The following is a 24665-nucleotide window of genomic DNA, read 5'->3' on the forward strand; positions in this document are numbered from 1 at the left end:
AGCCCACCTCCGGCTTCTGGCCACACGGCCACTCCTTGCCCGATGATCTGGGTCTTGGGGGGGGTGGGCTGTTGAATCCCTCGAGTGGCAGATGCCTCTGCTGGGGTCCTCTGGCCTTTCTGACCAGAGCCCCCCTCTGCTGACAGCTGCCGCCCACTCCGGGCTTCCTCCCCAGCCCTGCCGAGCAGGCCCCCTGCCTGCATTCTTTCTGCCTCTTGTTCTCTTTTCTGTTGTGAAGGTTATAAAATGAAAACCCAGTGAAGGGTGACAGATTGCAAGCAGAGAATTTCTGGATGCTTAATGCAAATTACCTACTGTCTTGGCACATTCAATATGCAGATTGTGTCCCTCCCCCTCGGGTGGGGGCGGGGAAAGGAACCCCCTCCTCCGAGCTGGTGAGTTGTTAGTACTGAATATCAAATACTATCAAGACGGCTTTTAACATGTCATGCTCTGCTTCCGACACGTAATGAATCAGCGGGAAAGGAGATTTCTATGGGAAAAGAGTGTTTTATGAAGGGAAGGTTAATAAACACGTGTGCTGGCCGGCTGTCCCCTCCCACCCCCCCACCCCCCGCCCTTTGCAAAAGCGGCAAAAGGGACACTGCATTAAAAATACGCTTGATTAAATGTAAAGGTCATGACTTGGGGGGTGTGTGGGGGGGGGTGGGGGAAGCACAGAAAGAGAAAAGGAAATTCCCAGAAGAATAGCTTCCTGGTGGCTCTGGGTCATATTTGTCCCCACTGTTTGCTAGGTCTTGGTGGAGGGTACTGGGCTCCTAATTCCCAGGTCATAGTCGGCTACCTCAAATTGTGCCCAATCCCAGGGAGGAGGGGCCTCCCCACAGCAACCTAGGCACAGCCTTGGGTGGTGGTCCCAGGAAGGCTGGGCAGGGGCAAGTACCATGGGGGGAGAAGGCAGGGGTGGGTGGGCCAAGCCCGCTCCCCCACAGGCCGGTGCAAGCCACGAGTTTCCAGGAGGGCCCCACTTTCCACTGGAAACTGGGGTATGCAGGTGCTCCCGTGGCTCCCCGAGCAGTCCCCCAGCTGCCCTGTCCCCGCCCCCCCCCCCGCCCCGGCTCTGGCTGGGCTGCCCAGAGCATGCCCTGCATGAGGACTGGCCGGCACAGCAGAGGCTGGGGTGCCTGTTGCAGGAACTCCCAGCCCACTCCAGCGCTGACCTGGCCTGTATGCGACACTTACCCTAATTACCCCCTGGGACGAGGCAGCTATAATCCCACTAATATGAATAATCAAAATGAAATCAATGACAACAGCATGTGGGCCATGCTTTGGAGAGCATCTTCTGATGAACAGTTTACCCAAGAGGTGGCCAACCACCGTGAAGAGAGTCACTGGGCTCTGGGAGAGGGGGCTGGGGACGGGGGGCGGGGCTCACCGTCTCCTGGGGCTGGGTTATGGTTGCTCGGGTCCAGCCGTGTGGTGGTGGCAGGGGTGGGGTGGGGGGGAGCTTTGGCGATGCAGGCTAGGCCTGAACCCAGATGGACTTCCCTGTCACCCCCTGTGTGGACAGAATTGTGTGCCCCCAAATTCTTAGGCGTAAGCCCTAACCCCAAGGTGACTGTGTCTGGAGATAGGGCCTTTCAGGAGGTGCCAGGTTAAATGAGGTCATAAGGGTGGGGCCCTGATCCAACAGGACTCGTGTCCTTGTAAGAAAAGGAAGAGACACGGGGCGTGTGTGTGCACACGGAGATTAATTCCCATGGTCGGAATTCCCCGGTCTGTGCTATTCTGTAGTGCTGGCCCAGGCAGACTCCCGCTCCCCGTCCTCGCTCCGCCCCAGGCTTACTGGCTGGAGCCCTAGGAGCCCCAGGAGAGAGTCACCTGCCCTCTGCACCCCACACTTGCTGTGCGCGTGTGTGTGTGTACATTCTAGAGGCCCTGAGATCAGGGACGTTCCAGAACCCGGCACTGTGCTGGGTTCTTTATTTGTTGACTACATTGCAAATATTATCTGTCCCCTCTGGAGCATCTACAGTGGACAGGGCACTGGGCAGTGGTTCTAAGACCGGGGTCCCAGAAGCAGTATAACTGCCTGGGATCCTGCTAGAAACGCACATCCCCATGCCTTACCCAGATCGACCGAATAAGAAATTCTGTCCATGGGGCTCAGATGTGGGTCCTAACAAGCCCTCCAGGGGATTCGATGCTGGCTCAAGTTTGAGACCCATCAGTCTAGAGATTATGTCTCTAATCCCTCAACAATCCTTTGAGGAAGAATTATCATCCCACTTCTTTACCGTGAGGACCAAGGCAGGAAAGTTACATGACTTGCCCAAGGTCACACAGCAGGTGAGTGGGGGTGGGATGGGCTGCAGGGTCTAGCTCTTCCCACTAAGCCACCGGCCTGCCAGGGCCTCCCCAGCCCTCATCCCTCCAGGGACTGAGGAAGGGCTGGAAGGTGAATTAGTAGGTGGAGGAGGGACAGCTACCCCATCAGGAGGCTGAGAGCTCCCTACACTCACAGCTGGACTCACTTCACTTACGAGGGACAGGCTGTCTCATTTCCCGGGGGGTGACCATGCAGGGGACCCCGGAAGCTGGGGCCGGGCCAGGTGCTGTCCCATAGCCCCCTGCCCATCCTGACCCTGGAGGGTACTAGCTGCCTCAGAAGGGCCGGGGGGCAGCCAGGCAGGGCCACCAACCCAGGGCAGGGAGTGGGGGGCAGGACTCGCGACGGACCTGCTCTTGGAAGATTGGATGCCAGCAAGAGAGGGAGGAAGGCCTATGTGAGGAGCTCGTCCGGGTGTCCACACCTGGGCTGCCAGGGTCCCCGGAGGCCTGCTTGGTCCTGGTTCTCTCAGCAGACTGGAGTGTGTTTAGGGGAAATTTCTACAAAAGACAGGGAGCTCAAGGAAAGCCTCCTCTCAAAGAAGGTGGGATTTGTGGGGGCAGAGTTTGCGTCTGAGACAGGGCTTCCTCGCCTGGCTTTCCAGTCACTGGGGGTGGGGCAGGGAGGAAACCCACTGAGTCAGAGACCAGGGGCCCACAGGTGGCCTCCTCCTGGATGCCTGCAGAAGCCACAAATGTCCATTCCCGCCATGGCTACCCTAAACAGCAGTGGAACTTAGGACAGTTTAGGATGAATTTCTCACCTCAATGTCCCAGCTAGCCATATGGGAAGAAGAGCTGGGGGAGGTGGGGCCAGGCTGGGGGGACACGCTGGCCTGAGGTCAGGGGTGAGCCTCTGCAGCTCTTCTCCTCACACACGTGATCTCGGGAGGGCCTTTGATTTCTCTTGGCCTCTGTTTGCTCACGTGTAAAATGGGTGCTTCACCTGACTGCATGTTTCCCAAGGGACTTTACAGACAGCTAGTGGGGCCCACCCCCAGGATTCTGATTCAATGGTGTCCACAGGAGCTCTGAGGCAGGCCAGGGCCCAGGACCTGGAGCTAGTCACCCTTCTGTTCTGAAACATCGTTCCTGGAACAGTTTGGAGAGGAGCTGGACGGAGTCAGAAAGGAGAGCTCCGAGAGCTCCCCCCTTGCCCCACGGCGGCTCCGGAAGGCTGGTGAGAACTAGCTGCCTGTCCCTCTTTGCTCTGCAGGGCAGAAACTTCTAGAGGTGTGACACGGCATGCTGGCTGGAGCTTGGGTCACTGCAGTAACCACAAAGGCGGTGCCTGCTGGAACCGACATTTGGCTTTCTCTGCATGGAAGAGATTTCTCGGTGCTGTGGCAAGCAGGTGACACATGTAATGTTGGTGACAAAGATAAGCACCTCCCCTCCCCCCCACCGAACATGAGGCCTATGGGGGGGGCAGTCCCTTCCTCCTTCCCCATCAGCCTGGACTCATCCAGGACTCCTGCCCAGGTCCTCAACCCTCAGTCACAACCTATAAATAAGGTGGCCATGTGACCTGCTGTCCAGACAGGTCACCTTGGGAGACTGACGGGGGCACTGGGATCATCTGGCTGCACCACGGTATGAACTGGGCCGCTCCCGGGCAGCCCTGGACCTGTGGGCACCCTACCTGGGAAGCACGTGATGGAGGCAGGTGGGAGGGGGCCTGCCACGTGCCTCCTGCGTGAATGAGCCCTGCTGGATCCTGCGAGTTGTTGACACTAAGGCTGTCTCCATGGCAACAAGGTCAATGGGAACCGGCAACCACTAGTTTCATCTTGACTGTGTTCTTGTTGACAGGAATAAAGGCCCTGCTTCTGATTTCTGGGTTCAGCTGGATAAAATTTTCATTAGATTTGACTTCCCAGATCCAGACACCCACATGCTATTCCGTCTCCCCATCGCACCCTCAACTCTGTTCTCCTATGGGTCCTGAGGACAACATTTCCAGAAATCTCATTTTGAGGAGGGCAGAGGCTGCGTGGGGACAGGATGGTGTGCATGCGCAGGGACGCAAGTGCGGGGTCCCCAGTGAGCTTGTAGTTCCTGGTTCTGGAAGTCTGGGGATGTGGGGCATCATCTTCTGGGCGGGGGGCCCACCTTGTTCCAACGGTACACATGCCACGGAGAAAGGCCGAGGGTCTGAGAACGGAACATGTCTGGCAGGTGAGAGGGGCCTGGGACCTGGGGGGTGAGGGGACCCACACAATTGGGAGCCGTATAGGGACAGGTTCCCTGTGCCGGGTGCCTGGCCTCCCAGGCCAGCTCCTAGGGTCCCAGTGACATACAAAGCTGGGTGTTTCCCTGCTAAGTGGGCCCAGGATGTGACGTTGTGGAGTCGGTCATATGGAGGCTCTCAGAATCTCCTCCCAGTTTGCTAAATAGCATTGTTGCTGAGGCAGGGAATTCTTTGTACCCTAGTAAGAGCGGGAATGTGCTGGGAGCTCTGGTTGTCTAGCGATGTCCGAAGCTCAGGGGGCCGGGAGAGAAGCTCCAGCCATTGTCCCACATCCGGGGGGCCACAGGGGCTCTGGAATCTTCTTCTCCCCTGTTCAGGCTTCATGGCAGACCATCTCCCAAGGCCCCGCTCAGCGGCAGAGACGGCAGGAGGGACCCCCTGTCTGAGCAGCCCCTTCAGATCCCTGGCAGTGGAGGCAGGGGACCACGTGGGACTCTGGACAAGTTGCCATCTTGCTTCTTTCAAGCCTCTGGGCTTATAAGGATCCTGGAATCGGATGTCTCCTCCTCGGGTCTGAAGATGGTACCTACATGCTGGGAGGCAGGCGGCACTCAGGTAGCTGCCTCTTGGCTCCTAACCGTGTGGACCAGAACCTTCGATATTCAGAGAGAAGCTGAGAATCTGGAGATTTTCATACAGCTCTGGGTGGCAGTCAGGCACGGGGTGTGGGTGGGGCTGCGGTGTCCTCCATAACAGCCCAGGGACGCAATCCATTAGAGCTCATCGAATTAGGGGATGCTTAAGACAGAGCTGGGCATTCTGTAACAGCAGGGAGTGCGTGGCGCCCAAGCAGCCGGAGAGAGGGAGATCAAAAGAAGTATTTCTCTTTCAGTTTTCCTACTTGGGGGCCACATCAGCCAAATACAATTTAGCCTGAGGGAGCACATTTGCAAAGCAAACCTGGTCCTGTGAGCAGGAAAAGGAAGTCAGCCCAAACCGACTCGCCCCGATGCCCACTGCCTGCTCTCCTCTGTGCAAGGGCGGGAGGTGCCAGGAAGGCGTGCTGGCAGAAGCTGGGGACATAAGGGGACCCACTCTGTCTGCTCCCCATGCCAGGAGCTCCTAACCACAGGGACAAGCAAACCAGAGCAGGAAAATCTTCTCCGGGCCCTTCTGTACTGTCTTCCCCTCCCCCAGTGATGCCACAGCCTGTGGACCCAGGCAGGGAGCAGGGCAGAACCTTCCGGCTCTCACGAGTTCCAGCCACTGATGAGTGCCTCTGCTTTTAGGGGTAGAGCTGCCGTCCCAGGCTCTGCGCCTGCCGTGGGGACACAGATGTGCTCCTCTTCCTGGCACACAGTGTTTCTCCACGAGTTCAAGTCAAAAATGTCTACAAGACCCCATTATGTGCCTGGCTCTAACGTGAAACTTTTAACCCAAGGAAACTTCTAGGGGAGCATATCTTAACCCAAAGTCTATGGGGAGATTTCACGGGGCCGATTACACACACGATTCTTGGTGCGTGTTCGAGATCAGCTCTGCCTGCAGTGCCTGTTTCCCTCCCACGTGGCTCGGAGAACCATCTGACACTCAAAGAGGCCTGTGGCCTCAGAAGGGTGCTGACCCTGATCTCCACGACAGGGCTTGCGGTGGGCTAGGAGCCTGCCTTTGATCGATCTGCCCAGGCCGTTTCACTGTGGACCGCAGCTCCCGGCACGGAGCCAACATCTCCACCAGGCTTTGTGGGCCTCGGAGCTCTGGGTGGGGCACCACAGCTGCTCTGGGTCCCCTGAGCCCCAGGGGTGGGCAGCCTGGCCATGCCCGCGCTCACTCCTGACTCCTGGTCCCTGGCTCTTATCCTGGGTGTAACTTCAGAGGAGGACACTGGAAAGTGCTTCCAAGTGAACATTTCTCACCAGAAAGGAACGCTCCAACCCTTTCTTACAACAGATTCCCCTTCCTGGCTGTACCCCAGCCCCCCATCTTGGTGCCCCTGCCTGCAACTACATGGGGGCAGTGCCTTTGGGACTTGCTTTGCTAACTGCCTCTTACCGCCCACAGACTCTGGCCAAGACTTGGGAGATGCCTCCCTTGTCAAGCTGGCGCTGCAGCCCCTTGGTCTTGCACAGCCGGCTGATGTCTGCTCAGGACAGACTGAGTCGGAGAGGAAAGGTAGCAGATGGGCCTCTCTCTGGGGCCCCCTTCTGCTTGTTCCAGCCCCAGCCTGAGCCCAGGGCTCCAGAATCCCAGAGCAGGCCCCTGATGGCCTCTCACCACATCCCAGACCCCAGGTCCACAGGCAGGGGTGGCCCAGTGCCCCACATCCCCCCGCTGCTGCGGACCCCGGCCAGGGAGAGAGTCCGGCTCCTGCAGAGGGCTCACACCTCTGAGCCGCCCTGCGGCTACCGGCCACCAGGTGGCGCTAATCGACCAGGAACGGGGTTCCGTGCAGGGCCGGAAAGGAAAGCCTTTGTTGATTTTACTTCTTGATATTCTATAATCACCAGGATTACAATCTAAGCAAAAAAGCAAAACAAATAAACACAGCCCCTCTTACTGGATCTTTGGTCTTTGTCTGGAAAATTATGAGAAAACAACAGATGCATTGACCATACTACTAAGCCTTGGGTACTGCAGGGGCTGGGCGGTTCAGACGGCGAGAAAGGGGTGGGGGGCTCTGGTCACCGAGGGTTCCGTTGGCCTCAAGTGGGGGTGGCTGAGGAGCTCCTGGGAGACATGGTGCCTGCTGATGAGCCCACTCCCCTCCAGCCTCTCTGCCACATAAGCTACTTCCAGCAATGTGGGGTTCCCTGCCTGGGGCTATGCAGGCTCCCCAGCCAGCCCTCCTGTTTTCCCACCCACAGGTCTCAGGACCCTGGGAAGGCAGTCCGAGCAGGGCCAAGCCCAGAGGGAGCTGGTGGAACCGCCAGATGATCTCTGGGGCCACGGAGGTCAGCAGGAAGGCCCGGCCTTGCTCAGCGATGCAGGACCACCTGGTCAGCCAGCATGCTCCAAGGGGAGCCCCTGGGCGGGACAGCTGGGGCACGATCCCTTTCCAGGAAGGGCTGTGAACACAGCTTAAAATTCATGCCCTCATCCCTCACTCTGGATGGCATCACCTCTTCTACTGCTAGTTGGGAAGTGGCTGGCATGCCTGTCCCCTCCCAGGCTGCCAAGAAATGGGGCCAGGCAGAAAGCCACGGATGCTTAGAGGAGGGGATCCCTCCAAGGGCCCCATCTGACTTCCTGCAAGCTCAAGTAGAGCCAAGAGTGGAAGGTCCGGGGCACGGCGGTTCAGAGCCACTGTGGTTCTGGGCAGCCAAGGATCACTGAGCACGTTTCCCACCAGCAGGACTGTGGCACAGAGCTCCCTGGCATTCTTCTCCACTCAAATTGACCCGGGACGACAGAACCCCACCTGCCCGGTCCCTTGCTCACACTATGGCACTTTGCTGGTCCAAAGCTGGTGCTCTCAGACCAGCTGCACGGGAACAGACCCCAGAAGTTCCAGGATGAGACATACTGAGCTGTAGATCACATTCACTTGAATTCTATAAACTCCAACCCTCAGATCGGGCCTGAGACAATCATGCTCAGACTCTGACCTAAGACAAATGATTCTCAGTTGAGGCCCCACAGGGACACCCAGGCTGAGCTCAGCTCCACTTGGCTCTGAATGACTCACACATGGAACCCTGTTCCCCAAAGTAAGTTAGGGTGGTAGGGCTTAGCACGAGACTACACTTCCCAGACTCCTTTGCAATCAAGGGTAACCATATGACCAAATTCTGCCCTACGACATAGGAGTGGAAATATTGTGTACAACCTCTGGGCCCTGTTCTTGAAAGGAAGAAGCTTGCCCTCCGCTTTGTCTTCCCTGCTTCCCACCGGCTGGAATGCAGTTGCACTGGCAGGAGCTAGAGCAGCCATTTTGGACCACAAAAAAGAGAGCAGTGTCCTAGGGATGGTAGAGCAATCAGCCCAAGGAGCCCAGGTGGCTGATCCCCGACACTCTGAGGCTGCCATGTCAACCTTGAACTACTTTGTGAGCATGAAATATCCTTCTTTTTTATTAAAGCCACTGTTCTTTTGGTCTTTGTCACAGCAGCACCCATATTCTAACTGCCACAGAAGGGATTGCAAAAGATAGGAAGCATCTTTAGAAACACATCGGAATTCCAACCAGATATCTTAATTTTTCCGCCGTCTTCATTTTTTTTTTTTTTTTTTTAATTCCGTAAGAGGCCTCCCTCAGATGGCAGATTGAAGGGAAGCCCCCGTGAGACCAAATGGCACAATTGCGAGCATTAAGGTAGGGTTCTCAGAATCCATTTGGCTTAGAAGCCAGCATTTGTGAGATTCCCCAGGCTCAAGAACAAGGAGTACCCCCGTCTTGCAACAGGTGAGGCAAGGGCTGCGGATCCGAGTTTCCCTTCACCACTGATAAACACAACATTTTGATTAAACCACTGACAACTCTGCTGTAGGGCAGAGAAATTTGGAAACATCAGGAAATCAAACTGTGAAGTCTTTGAAGGAATGTGATTTATGTGAAAATGTGATGAAGCTAATGTGTTTGGCTCCAGCGTTGGGTGGCATGCCTGATTTTGGAACCAGATCTGATGGCTTCTTGGCCCCCTGTGCACCTCTGCTTTCCGGAGCCCGGTTAGCTGGTGCCCTGTGTGTGTTCCTCATCGCCTGGAGCGCTTCCACTGGAGCCTGACTTCCAGGCTGCACGTCTCTAACCAGAGCCATGCACACACGTGCCCACTCGCTCCCCGCCCCCAGACACACCAGCGCGCCAAGCGTTATTAGATTTGGGGGAGTTTGTTGTAGATTTACATAATTTTCTTGATGCACTGCAGACTTCTGAGCAGGCATTCACCGTTTCCTCCAGTTAAGCATCAGAGGCTGACTCAGGTCTGGATGGCACCCCCTCCCTAGGGTTCATGGAGCTTAATCCCCTTGCCCCTAGGGAGGTGGCATTCCTGTCTGACATGAGGAGGCTCCTGCATGGGGGGGGGGGTATTGTGGGGAGGTAGAGGCAAGGAGAGAAAAAGGGAGCAGATAGAATACAAGAATGAGGACAGTGGCCCTGGGTGGCTTCCAGGAGAGGGGCCCTCTGTGTGCGCTTAAGCGGTATTTGGGAGGACCCAGGCCCGAGGCTCTGACCATGGGGGCCACCGTGAAAGGCATCTTTGCCTTTGGGCTAACCTCTGGCTAACACGGTCTCCAGAACTTCCTTGGAAATGGGGTGAAATCGTGGCCCCAGCGCATTGGACCTGGGTCTGCAGAGGCCTCCAGAGGATCTGGCTGGGTCCTATGGATCTTGGTGCAAAGACTCTGGATTCTTTTTTCCACCTTATAGAAGGGGACTGGGGTGCAGAGCGTGAGCGACTGGCCTGAGGTCACACAGTGAAGCAGTCACAGACCCAGGATGTGCCCACCTCCTGTTTTCCCCGGCTCGGGCTGCCCTGACCTGCCCAGGTGGTGTTGGCACCCACCGTTACCAGAGCCATTGCTCAGGCCCCGCCAAGGCTCTGCCGAGGAGGACGCGTGAACAGACCCTGGGGGAGGAAACCCAACGTCAAGTAATTTAGACCCCACCTCGGTACTCAACTGGAAGGGGTGGGCAGGCCAGTCTGAGACCAGGAACCGTGGTGCCATTGTCCTGGCTCCCCAGACCCCTAGCCTGGCGTTGGAGGGGACCACCGAGCAGCCCTGGCTCCCAGGGCCTGGACACTGGGGGTCTTTGTCCATTGCTCAGGCCCCCGTGGGGAGTGGACCAAAGCTGGGCCCAGACACTTTCCACTCAACCATCCCACCAATGTGTATGTGCCCAGAACTGTACAGGGCTCTAAGGAATGGCGAAGAACAGGAAAGATTCCTGGGGATTGGCTGCAATGTCTTCCAAGTTTCTGGGTGCTCTGCAGAGTACTGAAGAGGCTAGAGGGGCCCCACTGGTGAAACATGGTCGGCTAACTTTGGTCTGATGTCGCCCTGCAGGTCCTGGGAAGCTGGGCGTGCTTGGGGGGGTGGGGCAGCGGGAAGCCCATAGTGGGGCAGGGCCTACAGAAGAGCTGATGTGTCTGCTAAGGGCAGAGGGATGAGGTGGGGTAAGCAGATGAGGACAGGGGAGAATGATCCACCCTGGGGACAACGGGGGGTTTAAACAAGATGGGTGTGTCACACCTGCAGTTAAGAAGGATTCCACGGGACACAGCCTGAGCCTGAAAGGCCCCCGGGCCTCCTGGTTCTAGATTCCTGGCAGCAGGAGCAGCGAGGCCAAGATCACTGGACCTCCCCACCAGGACCTGGCTCAGGAGGATGGCTCAGTCTCGGGGCCCAGCCCCGGGGCGGCTGGGCCATTGGCCTATTGGGGGTCTCCCTTCCCACCCAGACCCCTCTTTCCTTCCTGTCCCTAAACCCCCAACCTTGGGAATGGGGGGTAATCCCCCAATCTGAGCACTAAGGGACTCTCAGGATGAGCTGGGCACTGTGGGTGCCAACAGGCCTCAGCTTGGATACTCCCAGTGACAGGACACTTATGGTCCCCCAGGAAAGGACATTTCAGCTGCTCTCTGTATATGGTGTTCATCAGCTTCTTCCCTACAGCCCTGCTTCCAGGGATGGCACTGGCTCTGAGGGACCTGGGGACCCCTTTTCTGAGGTTCTGTTTGGTGACATGTCTTTGCACTGAGCCTCAGAGATCGATGTTCTGGAACCCTGGCCTCTGCGCACTGGATGGGTCTTCTCGGGTCTGGCAGACCCGCGTCTGTTCTTTCGGAGTCAGGCAGCAGGAGAGACCACCGAGAGCCCCCAGCAGCTGCCCGTGGAAGCGAGGCACCAGCCATGCCCAGCTCTCCAGACTCACTCGGCGTCCTGCATTCAGTGATCTGCACCTGACAGATGCTTCAGAGAACATCACTTTGCCGGCAAAATGAAATCCAGCTAATTCTGGTCATCTGCATGCCACCCAGTCTGGGAGCCAGAGCCGGAGCCAGCCCTCCATCCAGGAGCAGATGGGCTGGGGGCTGGAGGTGGGCCAGCTCTGGCCAGCCCCTCCTCTGTCTCCAGGCCTCACTGTCCCCGGACCTCGGCTGCTCTCCCGTCTGCAGCCCACGCGACGGCAGCGCTGGGCTCTTTCGGCTCCGCTCCTCACTGACATGGCCTGGTGCCTCTGATCCTCACTGCTGTCATCTGCAACATGGGCCCACAGTTCCTGATGTTCTGTGCTCTGGCTACCGTGTAGGGGGCTCAGAGGCTCAAGTGAGAGTAGGGTGGGGGTGACCCTTAGGACAGCTACGGTCACTGTCATCCAAGCTGGATGGCCACAGAGGACCTCTGACCCGCCCGCACGGTGCTGGCCTGGCCTCCAGCATGGGACCCTGGGCCAGGTGGGCCAGGGCTACTCACACATGGGTTTCAGCTGCCCGATGAGCTCCTCTTTCGTCCATTTTGCCCACTCCTTCTTGTCGGTGTTGATGGAGCAGAGGATGGGGCCGCATGGCTTACCGCAGTCCTCGATGGCCGGGACATTCAGATAGTGCACCAGGACGATGTCGGGGTTCTGCGGGGAGAGTACAGAGACTGGCAGCATGAGGGAGGCACGGAGCCCATCCAAGGGGACCCCCCCAGCAGGTGCAGACAGGCTGAGCGTCCCTACACCAGGCTTTCTCAACCCCGGCACTGCTGACATCTGGAACCAGATCATTCTCTGGCGTAGGGCTGCTCTGGGCACCGGCTTCTGCCCACGGGATGCTAGTAAACGCTGCCCCTTTCCCAGCGGTGACAACTAGAAGTGTCTCCAGCCATTACCCATTGTCCCCTGAGGGACAAAGTTCACCCCCAACTGAGAACCACATGGGCTGATTTGTGTGTAACTAAGGACCACACGTGAGGCCCGACATATCGCTAGTCCGACATCTGGGACTTTATGCCAACAGCTGCCCAGGAGCTCTGGCCCCTGCTCTGTGCAGTTCCTCATCACAGTTCGCGGGGCGTCCCCCACACAGGCATCATCACCCCCTGCCTCCCTGGGGGAAACGGAGTTCCCGGAGTGTAAGGCACCCCACTTCTAAGGGCCGGATGCCCCTCTGCCCTTCAGCCCGTGGGCTTCTCCCGGGACAAACAGCCCCATTAGCGTGTCACTTCTGAGCAACACCCAGGACGCAGCTGTGGCTGAGAGCCTCTGTCTGGACGCTCGTCCTGGGAAGCCTTTAGAACAGAAAGAACTCTCTGTGTGAAGACTTCATTTTGTCCCCAGATGGTTCTATGGAAATGGGTCAGCCACTTCCCATGAGAATCAATTCAAAACGCCCTCCGAGCCTTTCTGCCCAGCCAACAGCGCTGGCAGCGACCTACCGAGGGGATCTGGTGGGACAGCAGCTTCCCTGCAAAGACCCTCGGCCTTCCACGGCTTTCTGTGGCCCTCCAGAACGCAAGGCCACATCAGGCCTGACAAGTTTGTTAAAAAAAAAAAAAAAAAAAAAGAACAAAAAAACCCCCAACACCCCATTCGTAACACTTTAGAGTGCATCTGGGTAAATCCAGAAACACCTTCCACCCCAATCAGAAAGCATTGCTTAAACCATAAGGAAACCTTGGCAATATGTTAACATGCCCCAGGGAGCTGGGGATACAGCCCGTTAGAAGGTTCCACCCCAGGAACCTGTGTTCTCTGCTTTTTCTTAGTGATACCCCCGGCAAGCCCCGGGAGGGCGCGAGGACCGCCGGCTCGGAGGAGGCTGGGCCTACGGTTGCCTTTTGGGATACGGTCAGAGCAAGAGCAATAAATGACTATGTGAATCAATCAATGCGTTCATAAATAAAGACCCAACACTACACCATGACCAGTTCAAGAAAGTAGACTGGCATAATTTAAAAAGATTTTCGGGCGCCTGGGTGGCTCACTCGGTTAGGCGACTGCCTTCGGCTCAGGTCATGATCCTGGAGTCCCGGGATCGAGTCCCGCATCGGGCTCCCTGCTCAGCAGGGAGTCTGCTTCCCCCTCTGCCCTCTTCCTTCTCATGCTCTCTGTCTCTCATTCTCTCTGTCTCAAATAAATAAATAAAATCTTAAAAAAAAATTAAAAAGATTTTCAATAAGGGTTGGAACACAGTTTTTTTTTTTTCCTTGCCAACGCTCAGTTAACCAGGAAATTAAATCAACACAAACAGGAGCCTTCTCGTTAATGGCAGCTTTTCTGGATTGCGGTAATCATGCTCCTTAATAATACTGATAATCCCTGACATCCGCATGGTACTTTAGTCTTCTCAGAGCACTTTCCAGCCATTATTGTATGTGGTGCCCAGGCTAGCCAGGGAGGCGGGCTGGGCCGGGCAGAGCGCCCTCCGTCTACAACCAGTGGACTGTGGTAAAGCTGTATGGCGGGGGACAGAGCCTGGGCTGGAAGCCAGGGTTCGGACTCCAAATTCAGGGCCTGCCAAGACATCTGGTGCCCTCTTTTTGCTTGGCCTAAGTGCTTTCCCACCTCACATTTCACTTTATCTTTGCAATATGCCCAAGAGGTAGGTGGGTTGGGTAGATATGTTATGCTCATCGCACGGATGGGGGAGCCAAGGAGAAATGGGTTGATACACCCAAGTCCCTGCTTTGAGTTCTTCCTACAGACACACTGGCCTCCCCAGGGTTGCGTCTGGGCCGGGGGCTCCTTCCCGTGGCAGCATCAGCCACTGAGCAAGACAATAGAGGAAGGATCAAAGGGTTGCAGGCTCCCCAGGCACACCCCCCCCCCCCCCCCCCGCCCCGGGCTTCCTCTGATCCCAGCCCCAAGCAGGAGCCCAGCCCTGCGGGAAGGAGCCAGGATGTCAGCCGCCTGGGAGATGAAAGGGCTGCAGCTTCCTGCCCCACCAAGCTCAGCCTGGGTGCTTGGGGAGGCTGTGGGGGGTCAAGGCGGTGGGAGGGCAGGCAGGAGCTTGGGGAGCACAGGGCCACGTTCACCATGCACCCAAAGTTTCAGGAAGCTCTGTCCCTTCTTCAGGGCCTAGCTGCATTTCTGTATAACCAGCTTCCATCTAGTCTCTGAGGACAGGCACAAGGATCGCCTCCTCCTCCAGGAAGTCTTCCCTGATACCCTGCCCTCCGTACATCCACCATAGCAGGACGGAGGTTTGTGTCTTCACAGTGTGTGGGCCTCCGCCTCCTTGACCTCCTCCACCACAGGGACAGTGCCTGGCAATGATCGGTGCTCATTTCGTGTTTGTAGAATTGAATTGGGCTGTCTCAGGACTCCCCATCCTTAGGCTTCCCAGGCCTGTGTTCTGCCGACATGTGGCCTCAGGTTTCTGGGTCTACGGAGGCCAGAGAGGTCTTTCCGACTCCTAGGAGGCTAAGAGGCAAGGCTGGTCCTTACCCTTGTCTGTCTTTAAGGCCTCTTTGAGAATTGGATGAGGGCTGTGGATATTCCAGGTCTAGCTTCAGAAACTACCCAAGGCACATCAACACTGCATTTCAGGGGTTCACAGAGCCAGTGGCCTGTGCGCCCCACATCTGTAACTACTTTTTTAGGGATTCTAGATCTACCACTGTTCCTGCTGAATCGGGAAATATGCCCAACATGGAAGCTTTGCTCTGGGCCTGGGCTGCTCGGTGGCCTTGATACGCTTGGGGGGAAGGTGCCAGCCCCGGAAGGTTCAAGGAGTCTGGGCTTGGGGTTAGGGGTGCAGGAGCAGACAGCATCATGGTCTGTGTCTTGAGCACAGATTTCATCCTAGGGCCTGGGGATCCTGCGTCTGAAACGCCCGAGCTGAATTTTAAGTGATGACTTCCTGGCTGGGGCTGGTTTTGAGACACAGAGTGATTGAAGTATTTTTGGAAATTTGGGGTACACATCGCTTCTTGGCAACACGATGATTTTATTCATTAGTTGTGTATTTTATTGGGTGTTTTCGGCGGAAAAATATAATAGCCAGAGAGTCCCAATGCATCAGCTTCATGGAGCATTCATAAGGATGTCGGGTCCTGGCTGAGGGCTGCTCAGGGGCTGGAGAGGTGCTCGCCTGTGCCCAGCTCCGGGGGGGACCCGGCCCAGGACGCACCCCAGCAGACCTGCCAGGACTCTGGATTCTGGATGGTTGTGCAGCCAGCTTGCCTTTGTCTTCCCCGGGCCGCTTGCGTGTTTCCCTGGGGTTTACCACCCAGGTCCGGTCTTACAGGTCGGGGGACATACGACATCCTGTCCAGATGCTCCTCCCTGGGCGACGGGACTCCTGTGAACACACTAGAGGCCGACCCCCACAAAGAGAGCATGACCCTTGAAGATGAGCCCCCTGAATGTCCAGGAGGCCCGGTCTGGTACCAAAGGCCTAGAGGAGGGAGCCCTATGGGGATGGGCTGTGGCTGAGAATAAGTAAGAGTCTCAGAGACGTTCCAGAACATTTTGGAAAGTGCAACGGACTAGGTGATCCATCCTTCCTTTTGATGCCTTGAGCTCCTCATGTGCAGGTGGAAACAGCCCCCACAGGGCCCCTGAGAGGCGTGAAGTCCCCTCTGGACAGGAAGAAGTACCGCTCTTCTAACTCCCACGCGCCACCAGACCAGACCCCAAACCAAACCAAACTCTGACATTTTTCTGACAGAATGACCAGAGTGAAGCTAGCAGGCACTTTATCCACTTAAAACACACTCCCTCTCTGCGGCAGCCCCTCTGTCCTGATTTTCCTCTGAGCGCATGGAGACTCCCCTTCCTCTACGCCTCCCAGCGGGGTCCTTGTCCTTCTCCTTTCTCAGTAACCTCATGCGGCTTCGCGGCCTTAACAACCACAGTGTGGTGCGGATTCCAGCTTTCTCTCTCCAGCCCCACCTCTCTGCTCGGCTCAGGCTCATCTGTCCGACTGCCCGTTGACAGCCCTTGTTAGGGCTTCCAAAGTACCCCTGGCTCGCGGGGCCGAGCCTGATGTCCCCAAGGCCCGCCCGGCCCACCCGGGCCCTGCCCTCCCCCAGCCGTACACATCATTCTTTCTTCTCACTCCCTCCCCCTCCACAGCCAGTCCGAACAAGTTCTGTCATTCCTCCCACCCACTCTGTCCCTCCGCTCCCTGGGCCCTCACCTCTGCCTCAAGGACCGTCCCTGGCCTCCTCATTTCCGCTCTGGCCTCCCTCCCCACCCATTATCTCAGGCCAGCAGCCATGATCCTGTGAATTGGGCCAGCCTCCCCGGCCCTTCAAAGGGAGCTCACGTTCCTGACATGGTTATGGGACGACCATCTGTTTCTCCCCTGGTCTCACACTCCCCTTGGCCCACCCACCTAGACACTGCCATTCCCCAGACGGCCTGTTCTCTCCTGAGCCCTTCTCCAGCTGGTGTGCTCCGTCTGTCCCACAGGGCCTGCAAACCTCACCACCACCTCCGCGTGCACACCTCACTCTGAGACCCCATGGAATGGGTGCCCCATCCCTGCTGTCCCAGCACCCCTCACCACTTCCTGTTGGCTCTCACCCCCATTTCTGAGCTCTGAGCACCTACTGCTTGGCCTGTCTTCCCAGCCGATGTATGAGCCCCGCTGGCTAGGCTCCTGCGGTGGCTGGCTCCCCAAGCCCAGGGCCAGCACCTGCCGAGTGCCGAGGGTGCAGGACAGCTGAGCGGCCCTTGGGGCATGGGCCAATGAGCCTGCCAGGCAGCCGACCTCGCTGGGGGAGGCAGCATGGGGACAGCTGTCTCTTCCCTGGTGACTCAGCATTGGGCACCCGGGAGACCCCCAGTGTGTCTTCCTGAGGGACATACAGACTCAGGAGGAGGAGGAGAAGGAGGGGGTGTCTGTCCTCTTGGAAGTGGGGTGGCAGCACCTGAGGGGGCCCAGGAGCCCTTGGCCCCTTGGTGGGAGGCTAAGCTGGCCCCTTGACCCAGTGCCACCCCAGTTTTTATCTGAAAATGTGAGGTTTGGATTTGCTGGTCGACCTAGTTCCGGACTGCCAGGACTCTGCGGGGCAGAGACACGTATGGAGGCTGAAGGTGGTGGAAGCGTGTGTCCTGGGGGCCAGAGTTAGTTGGTCTCCTATGATACCTTTTCCAAATGGCATATTTCACCTGACCCTCGGGGACAAAGGGAAGTCTAGGGAGAACAAGTCAAGGACCTTTACGTCCAAAAGCACAGGAGGGGTTAGGAAAGTTCCAGAAAGGGGATGCTTTGCCAAAGTCACACAGGCTCCTTTACGGCAGGATTTGTCAGTCTTTACGACACCCTGCTTAGGAGGATAGCCTCATTCGTTTGCAGTAAACAGGCTTTCCAAGCTTATTTGAATGTCAGCCTGAGTCCCTCTTGGGACCCTAGTGTTCTCTGGAACACAGTTTGGGAACCATTGATAGAGTTCAAAGCCAAAGGAAATGACTGTCAGCAGCTGCTGGAAGACAGCCTCCCACCCCTAGTTCCTTGGGTCTCTGGGGCGTTGAGGTTTCAGATGCCCAAGAAGTGCCCCCTTTCCCCCAGCCACCATCCCTGGCCCGGCCCAAGGCTCATGTGATATTTGAGCTGCTTTCATCTGACCACCGAGTTTCTGAGGAATCCCTGCCCTGATTTGGTGCCCTGTCCACATGGCTCTCCCCTTCCTGGTTGCCACGGCCAAAGTTCCTCCCCTGACCCGGGGTGGGACTTCCTTTCGGGAAGACTGGAGCAGAAGGGGGGTGAGGTGGGGGACTATGTGTCCCCTTCAGTCATGGGCTCGTCCCTCCTGACCTGGGTGCCCTGGGCCACTGGGGTCCTGTGGGGAGAGGCAGGTGGGAGATGCTGGCCCAGCCGTGGGGAAAAAGCATGGCTTCCCATTTAATCTTCTTAATGACTGGTGATGAAATTTGAGAGAGGGAGACCGCTTTGGTCAAGAAAGAATCCCTGCTGCCGCTGGGCCGGTGGCCACCACCGTGTGGGTGCTTAGTGGCTAGGGTGGGCGGCAGCCAGGGCGCCAGGAGCAGCACTTGTGATCCAGATTAATCTGCAGTGGCCCCTGGGGGTAACTAGGGTTTTCTGGACCCTCATGCCCGGGGTGAGTGGGTGCAGCAAGCAGCCTGGGAGAGCGGCAGGTGGAGGTGGGCTGTGTCTCTCCGATGGCGCCCACAGGCTTCCCTAGCAGAGACCCCGCCCGGGAGAACCGGACTTACCCTGCATGGAGGACTGGACCTCAGGCCAGGGCTGGAGGCAAGAGGGAGAGGCAGAGGAGGGGAGGAGGAAGGAAAGAGGAAAACAGACCAGGAGGCACAGCAGACGAGCCCAAGCTGGTGGCAGCCACGGTGAGGGGCACAGAGCCTTCTCCCTGTCCCCAGAGACCTCTGACTTCCAACCTGCAGCCAGAGCCCCACAGCTCCTATGCCTCCCGGCTCCGAGAGGTCCAGGGTAGGGCCCAGGGGCGGGTGCTCCAGCGTGCTCAAGCACTTGACCCTCCTGAGCCTCTGTGTCTGCCCTTTAGCATGGGGGAAGACTGTGACTGGCTTTGACCTGGTTGGGAGAGAGGCAAGGCCATAAGGAGCTCAGGGTGGGCCTGACCCACGGCCAGTACTCACAAGCAAGGCCACCGACACTGCTGATTTGAATGGGGGTTCAGTAATCTGCTATGGGTTCAAGAGGGGGGGACATTCCAGTGTGCAGGGGGGAGCTGAGCCCGCACCTGCTGCATGCAGAGCCCAGCCCCAGGTGTGTAACAGGCTCTGGAATGGACTGAAGGTGCAGCAGTGAGCTCTCCACCAGAAGCCCCACTCGGGGCCCTGACTTGCCCAGAGGCAGAGCCTCGGAGGGGGGCGTGTCACGTCCTCCTCTTGGCCACCGCTGGATTTGTCCACTGCTGGACGCCAGGGGCTCCCCCCAGCCCCGGCCCGGGCTCCTCCCCCTCCACGGGAAGGAGGAGGCCCAGAGCCAGCACCCGCTTCTGTGGAGGAAGCAGGACAGCAGTGCAAGAAGTGGTTAAAAATGCAAAAAGCTGTTGGTTTTGATAAAGAAAAATGCAGCTGCAACATCTGTTTGACTCTTGTTTGCAGCTTCATCAACGCTAAGTGGTCGATAAATCAGAGTGGCATGGCGTTCCGTTTCTTCTGTGGCTCAGTCATTAATCTCGTGCCAGTTCTCATGAAAAATGAAGGAGAGAGGCTGTGTGATAGTGAAAATGTATACATTACCCAGAAAGTCATAATAGCATGTAATATTGCCACACACCTCCCCACTTGCCGCTGGGGTGCGGCGGGGGGCCCGGCGCACGGCCGGCCCAGGGAGGGGACAGAGAGTAACTCAGCTCAAGCCTATTCTATTATTGCCTCTGTCATGGGAGCCCCATTTATGCAGATCCTGAAAGCCCCACAAGCCTGATCCTAAGAGGCAGAGCCTTCCCCGTACCTGGGTGCTTCATAAATGGGGTAGATGCCCATAAAACAGGAGTGCAAAGCCGGCAGAAAGAAGGGCAGGATTTATTAGGGAATGAATAAATGATGATACCAGGCGGCTCAGGGCTGTGGGTGTCACCACGCTGCAAGGCAGAGAAAAATCCTCTTGCCTGCGCTCCAGCTGCCCAGGGCAGCCTGGCCTCTCTCCTCTGCTCTGGATAAAGCCATGGCCCCATCGGAAGCGAGACCAGTCATGGGGCCCTGGGCAGGCTCCAGTTCTCCCCCTCGGTTCCCCACTGAGGGGAAGGCAGGCTGAGGGTCGTGCCGGCTGGAGGACACGCAGGAACTGTGCTCCCGGGGGAGGGCCAGGGCGGGCGGGCCCGGCTGCCTAGGTCTCCTGCAGGCTGCTACCCCCCTTCCAGTTCTCTCTTCTCCGCTGCCACATTTTACATCCTCGCTGCTCCTCGGGAGGCGGGGGGGCGGGGGAACATGCCTGTACCCCCAGCACACACCTCCCAGTGGGCACCTCTCTTTGCAAAGATCGCTTTCTGAGCGTCAGCTGCATGCGGGACCCCGCCTTCAAGCCCCACTGGCGACCCCTCACTTAGTCCCTTCAACAGCCCACGGATGCCGGATGCTGGTGCTACCCTTACGCCTTCCAGGGATGAAGGCGGAACAGCACTCTCAGTGCTCAGGATGCTGTAACTCAACGCAGCCCCGAGTCCCACGCCTCCCCTCCGCCTGGTCCCTGGGGCTCCGAGGGGACTGGCCAGAGCCGGGGCGGGGGGATGGACGGCTGTCGGTCCAGCCTCAGTGCCCCGGCAGCAGCTGCCCAGGTGGCGTCTGCCCCAGAGCACAGACAAGTCGAGGGAGCCTGGGCGGGCCATGCAGGGCGCTGGGAGCTGAGGGGAACGGGGCTGGGGCTGGAGGTCCTGGCTTCTCCGGGCAGGGCCGAGGCAGCAGATCCCCGGTCTCCACATCAAGAGCCTCCACAGGACACCCCCCGTGTTCAGGCAGGGGTGTGAGATGGGGTAGGGGGACAGCCGGGAGCGGAGCACTTGGCGACTGGGGGCAGACCCGGGTCCCCAAAGTTGGGGGTGGCTAAAGGCCCCCAAACAGAGAAAGGCGGGAGAGAAGGAACAGAAAGAGCGGCTCTGGAGGTGGGAATAGCTGAATAGGTGAAGCCAGTGGGCGGCGCAGTCCCCTGGAGCCAGACCTCGCCTCTGCCCCGGTAGCTGGGGACACAGATGGCCTCCCTGCTCCCCAGCTCGGGCCCCGCAGGGCGGCGGGGGGAACTTGGGGTGATGCCCAGGGGGAGGGCCCACAGGGGGCCTCCTCTCCTGTTCCACGTGGGGGCAGAGGCCGGCCGCTCTGGGGGAGCCCCCGCGCCCCTTCTGCCGGGCTGCCGTCATTAAGCCGCGCGCGCACCACGGGGAGTATGGGGCCGCGGTCCTTCCCCACTTGGAGGGAGGCTGGGAGGCTTAATTAGTTAATGTGGGTAAAGTGGTCTGAAGATGAAAACCCTGGGTAATTGCCGAGTGCCGCCGCTGCTGTTGTTATTACGTGATTACCAGAGTTTTCCAGTCTCGGGAATAGACTTAAACAATTTCCACCTGGCGCGGAGTTCTGGGAGCCGTGCTGGCTGAGCTGCCGGCCCGCGCTGCCCGCTCCAGCCCGCAGGTGATGCGGGAACCCGCGCCTGGCACGGCCCCGGCCACCTCCGGGACACCGGGAGGTGCTGGCGGGAAGCGGGGTCGCCCCCCCACCCCCCATGCCCGCGCACGTAAGGACGCGTGGGCTTCGAGAGGTGCCAGGTAGGCCACCTGTCCCAACCTTCCGGAAGCCTCTGAGGAGGTTTGACTCAAAGGCCCCCTAGAAGGTCAAGCCGTCCTGCACGACCACCGTGGTGGAGAACGCTTCATCAGGCCGCCAGACCTGCTGCCGAGCGCACCTGGGCGGGGTGGGGGGCGTGTGGGCAGCTTTCCCGACGCACACTCGGAAGCCTTGAGGTTCACGGTGGCGCGGGGCCAGGCCTGGCCTTATTTAAAGTCGTTACAAATGACCTAAGGGAAGGAATGCCCAATAAAATCTCATTTGCAGATGACACTAAACTTTTATGGGTGACGAAGTGCCCATAAAGTGCCCGAAGTTTGAGATGGGTCCTGGGAGGCTCTGGCGGGGTTTAATTAGTGGGTGCAGAGCGACAGACGGAGCCCATTGTGGGCGGCGCGCAGGGCAGTGCGCTGGGGAAGAGTAAAACAAATTGGCTGTGGAAGCGGGAGGGCCCGGTGCCCTCGGCAAACCCAGGGAGACCGCTGGGATTCAAGGATGCCAGTGTCCAAAGTCGTCGCTGGGACCAAAGGACAAAGCCTGGTGAGCTGGGCGCACCCGGGAGCTAGAGTCAGAGTAGCAAAGGCTTATTACAAACCGTCATCTGGACTTGTGAGTGCAGGGGGGGCGGGGGGCTACTGATGGAGGGAGGGCAGTGGCCACGGGGACACCAAGATAAGGATTTTTCTGACCAGAAAGACAAAAGCCAAGAGGAAATGCAATTTACGTGTTTCAGGTCAGAAAGGGGAGAAGGTGAATGTGTGCTTTTTCACCAGATCCCCAAATGCTAAGAATAAGGGTTCCCCTTGGAGCTCAGGACAGTAATTTTAGCACAAACAAACTCTGCACAGCGGGCAGTTAAACGAGCAGTTAACCTACGAGACTCATCATCCCAAGGGGGGACATGGGCTGAAAAGTAGAAATAGATTTTTTTAATGGGTGATATTAGTTCCTGGGTGGCTGATCTGTAAGGGGTTATGGAAGGAGGTCAGGATGTTGGGGGTCATCTCTCTCTGGAACCCAGATCTGGGGGGCACCCCCCGGGTGGGATCTAGGGATCCTGGATGACAGGCTGGGGTGCTCAGCCTCTGCATGTCATTTCCCACTTGCAGGGCACCTGCCAGGGATGCAGGGGGCTGTCACCCTGTAGCTGGCAGAGCCTGAGCTTGAATGAGACTGTTGGTTTTTCTCCGGCACTCATCTTGAACTCATTTTCGATTTATTAAAGGTCACAGCAAGAGTCCCTCTAGCCAGCCCTGAGGTAAGACGCCTTAGACCTTTTGCTGAGACGCAGAACTCTAGGGAAAGGGTCCTGCTCAGGGTTTGAGGCCCTGGCCCAGTGGGGACTGAGGGGGAAGCCTCAGGGCTAGCAGCATGGATGCTTGGTACTCAGGTCTTGGGGGCTGCAGTCCCTACTCCTCACAGCTCTCCCCTCCCAGGAGCCACATCCGTGGGCCACATGATCCTCTTCTCATCAGCCTCTGGCTGAGGCTTGGCCGTGGGCTCCTGGAAGACTAGAAGTCAAGCCCATTGCCCTCCCCTCCCTGTCCCTTCCTCTCCAAGGACGTGTGCCTCAGTCTCGCTCCCAGGGCTGGTGTCTCTGCTCAGAACCGTGCCCCATTAGGCAGTGAGTCAACCCCATCAGATGACAACGGCACCTAACAATCATCCAGGCATCTGACATGCTCTGGAGCCTTTCCTGTCCATCTGCTCTTCACAATAGCTCTGGAGGAAGCCAGGCATGTGCCACAGTCCCCACTGGCCACACGAGCCCCCTCGGACGGAGAGGTGCCACATGATCTGATCAGAGCTCCGGGGCTAATGGGAGGCAGAGCTGAACATGACTCTACTGCATTGGTGTTCTTGTGATAAAAGTATCCAAATGTACTTTAGGGAGCAAACCATCTCTCTCGGACTCAGTCCAGGGAGGGGGCATGTGACTTAGTCTGGCCAACTAGAGCCCTGCATTCTCTGGGCCATGATGACTGGCCATGAGTCCCAACCAGAGGCAATCAGAGCTAATCCCTGGACTTGGCTGGAGCCTCTAGGGGGTAGGGATGCTCTTTTCTGCTGGACCTGAGCCTGGGAGGATGAAGCTTCATGTTGCTGGAAGCCATCTCTTGCCACCAGGGCATGGAGTCCAAGAAGGAAGCCAACATGGAGGTAGAGCTGAGGGAAGGAGACACCAAACCTCCATGTTATTGATTGGAGGCTCCTTGATCCAGTCGTGCCTGAAGCCAGAACACCTCAAGACTTTTCAGTAACTCAAAGCCCCAAATTTTCTTTTATCCTGAAGCCAGTTCAAATTGAATTTTCTGTTGCATCAACCAAACAAGAACCTTAACTCCTAAACAGATATGTCTTCCTTTTGCTAAGCCACTCCTCTCTCCACTCTACTGTTTAGACCGTCCTCTGGTTCCGACAGCAACTACAGTCACTGTGATCACTGAGAGCTACCATTTATCCAGCACTCATACGCTCCAGTGCTGGGTGCTAAGTGCTTCACAGGCCTTAGCTCATTTAATCCTTGCCAGGACCCCACGAGGTAAGGACTTCCTATCATTATCTCTACTTTATACACCAGGAACATGAAGTGAAAAGAATCAGGTCTCCTGCCAGAGTGCCACCTTGAACCCAGGTCTATGTGATGCTAAAGGTGACAGAGACATGTGCTTTGGTTACACCTGCCGGGGTTCAAGTCTGGGTTCTGCTACTTCCCAGCTGTGGACCTTGGGCAAGCCCATCTCTGTGCCTCAGTTTTCTCACCTGTGAAAGGCGGGGAATACTGCTACCTACCCCATGAGGTAGTGAAGACGAAATGAGATAAGTGTTTGAACACATTGAAGCGGCCAGGTATTATCGGGATCGCCTCTCAGACCCGTGTGACTTCATCCCTCGGTATTGCTACTGACCACCTGTCCCCAAGATCTCACAGCACTTGTGTGTGGAGCGAAACCAAGTTGATTCAGA

At 57.5% G+C, this 24665-nt stretch overlaps 1 protein-coding gene across 1 annotated transcript in view; it reads right to left on the reverse strand.

Moving 5' to 3' along the window:
* Positions 1-24665, reverse strand: part of LOC118020052 (calmodulin-binding transcription activator 1) — a 642738-nt gene that overhangs the window by 93028 nt on the left and 525045 nt on the right. The window contains exon 5 of the mRNA XM_035019893.1: positions 11960-12113. Coding sequence (XP_034875784.1) covers positions 11960-12113 — 154 coding nt within the window. The remainder of the gene's footprint in view (positions 1-11959; positions 12114-24665) is intronic.

The sequence above is a fragment of the Mirounga leonina genome, unplaced genomic scaffold (assembly GCF_011800145.1).
Source record: "Mirounga leonina isolate KUSES-001 unplaced genomic scaffold, KU_Mleo_1.0 Mir_173, whole genome shotgun sequence".
NCBI lineage: Eukaryota > Metazoa > Chordata > Mammalia > Carnivora > Phocidae > Mirounga > Mirounga leonina.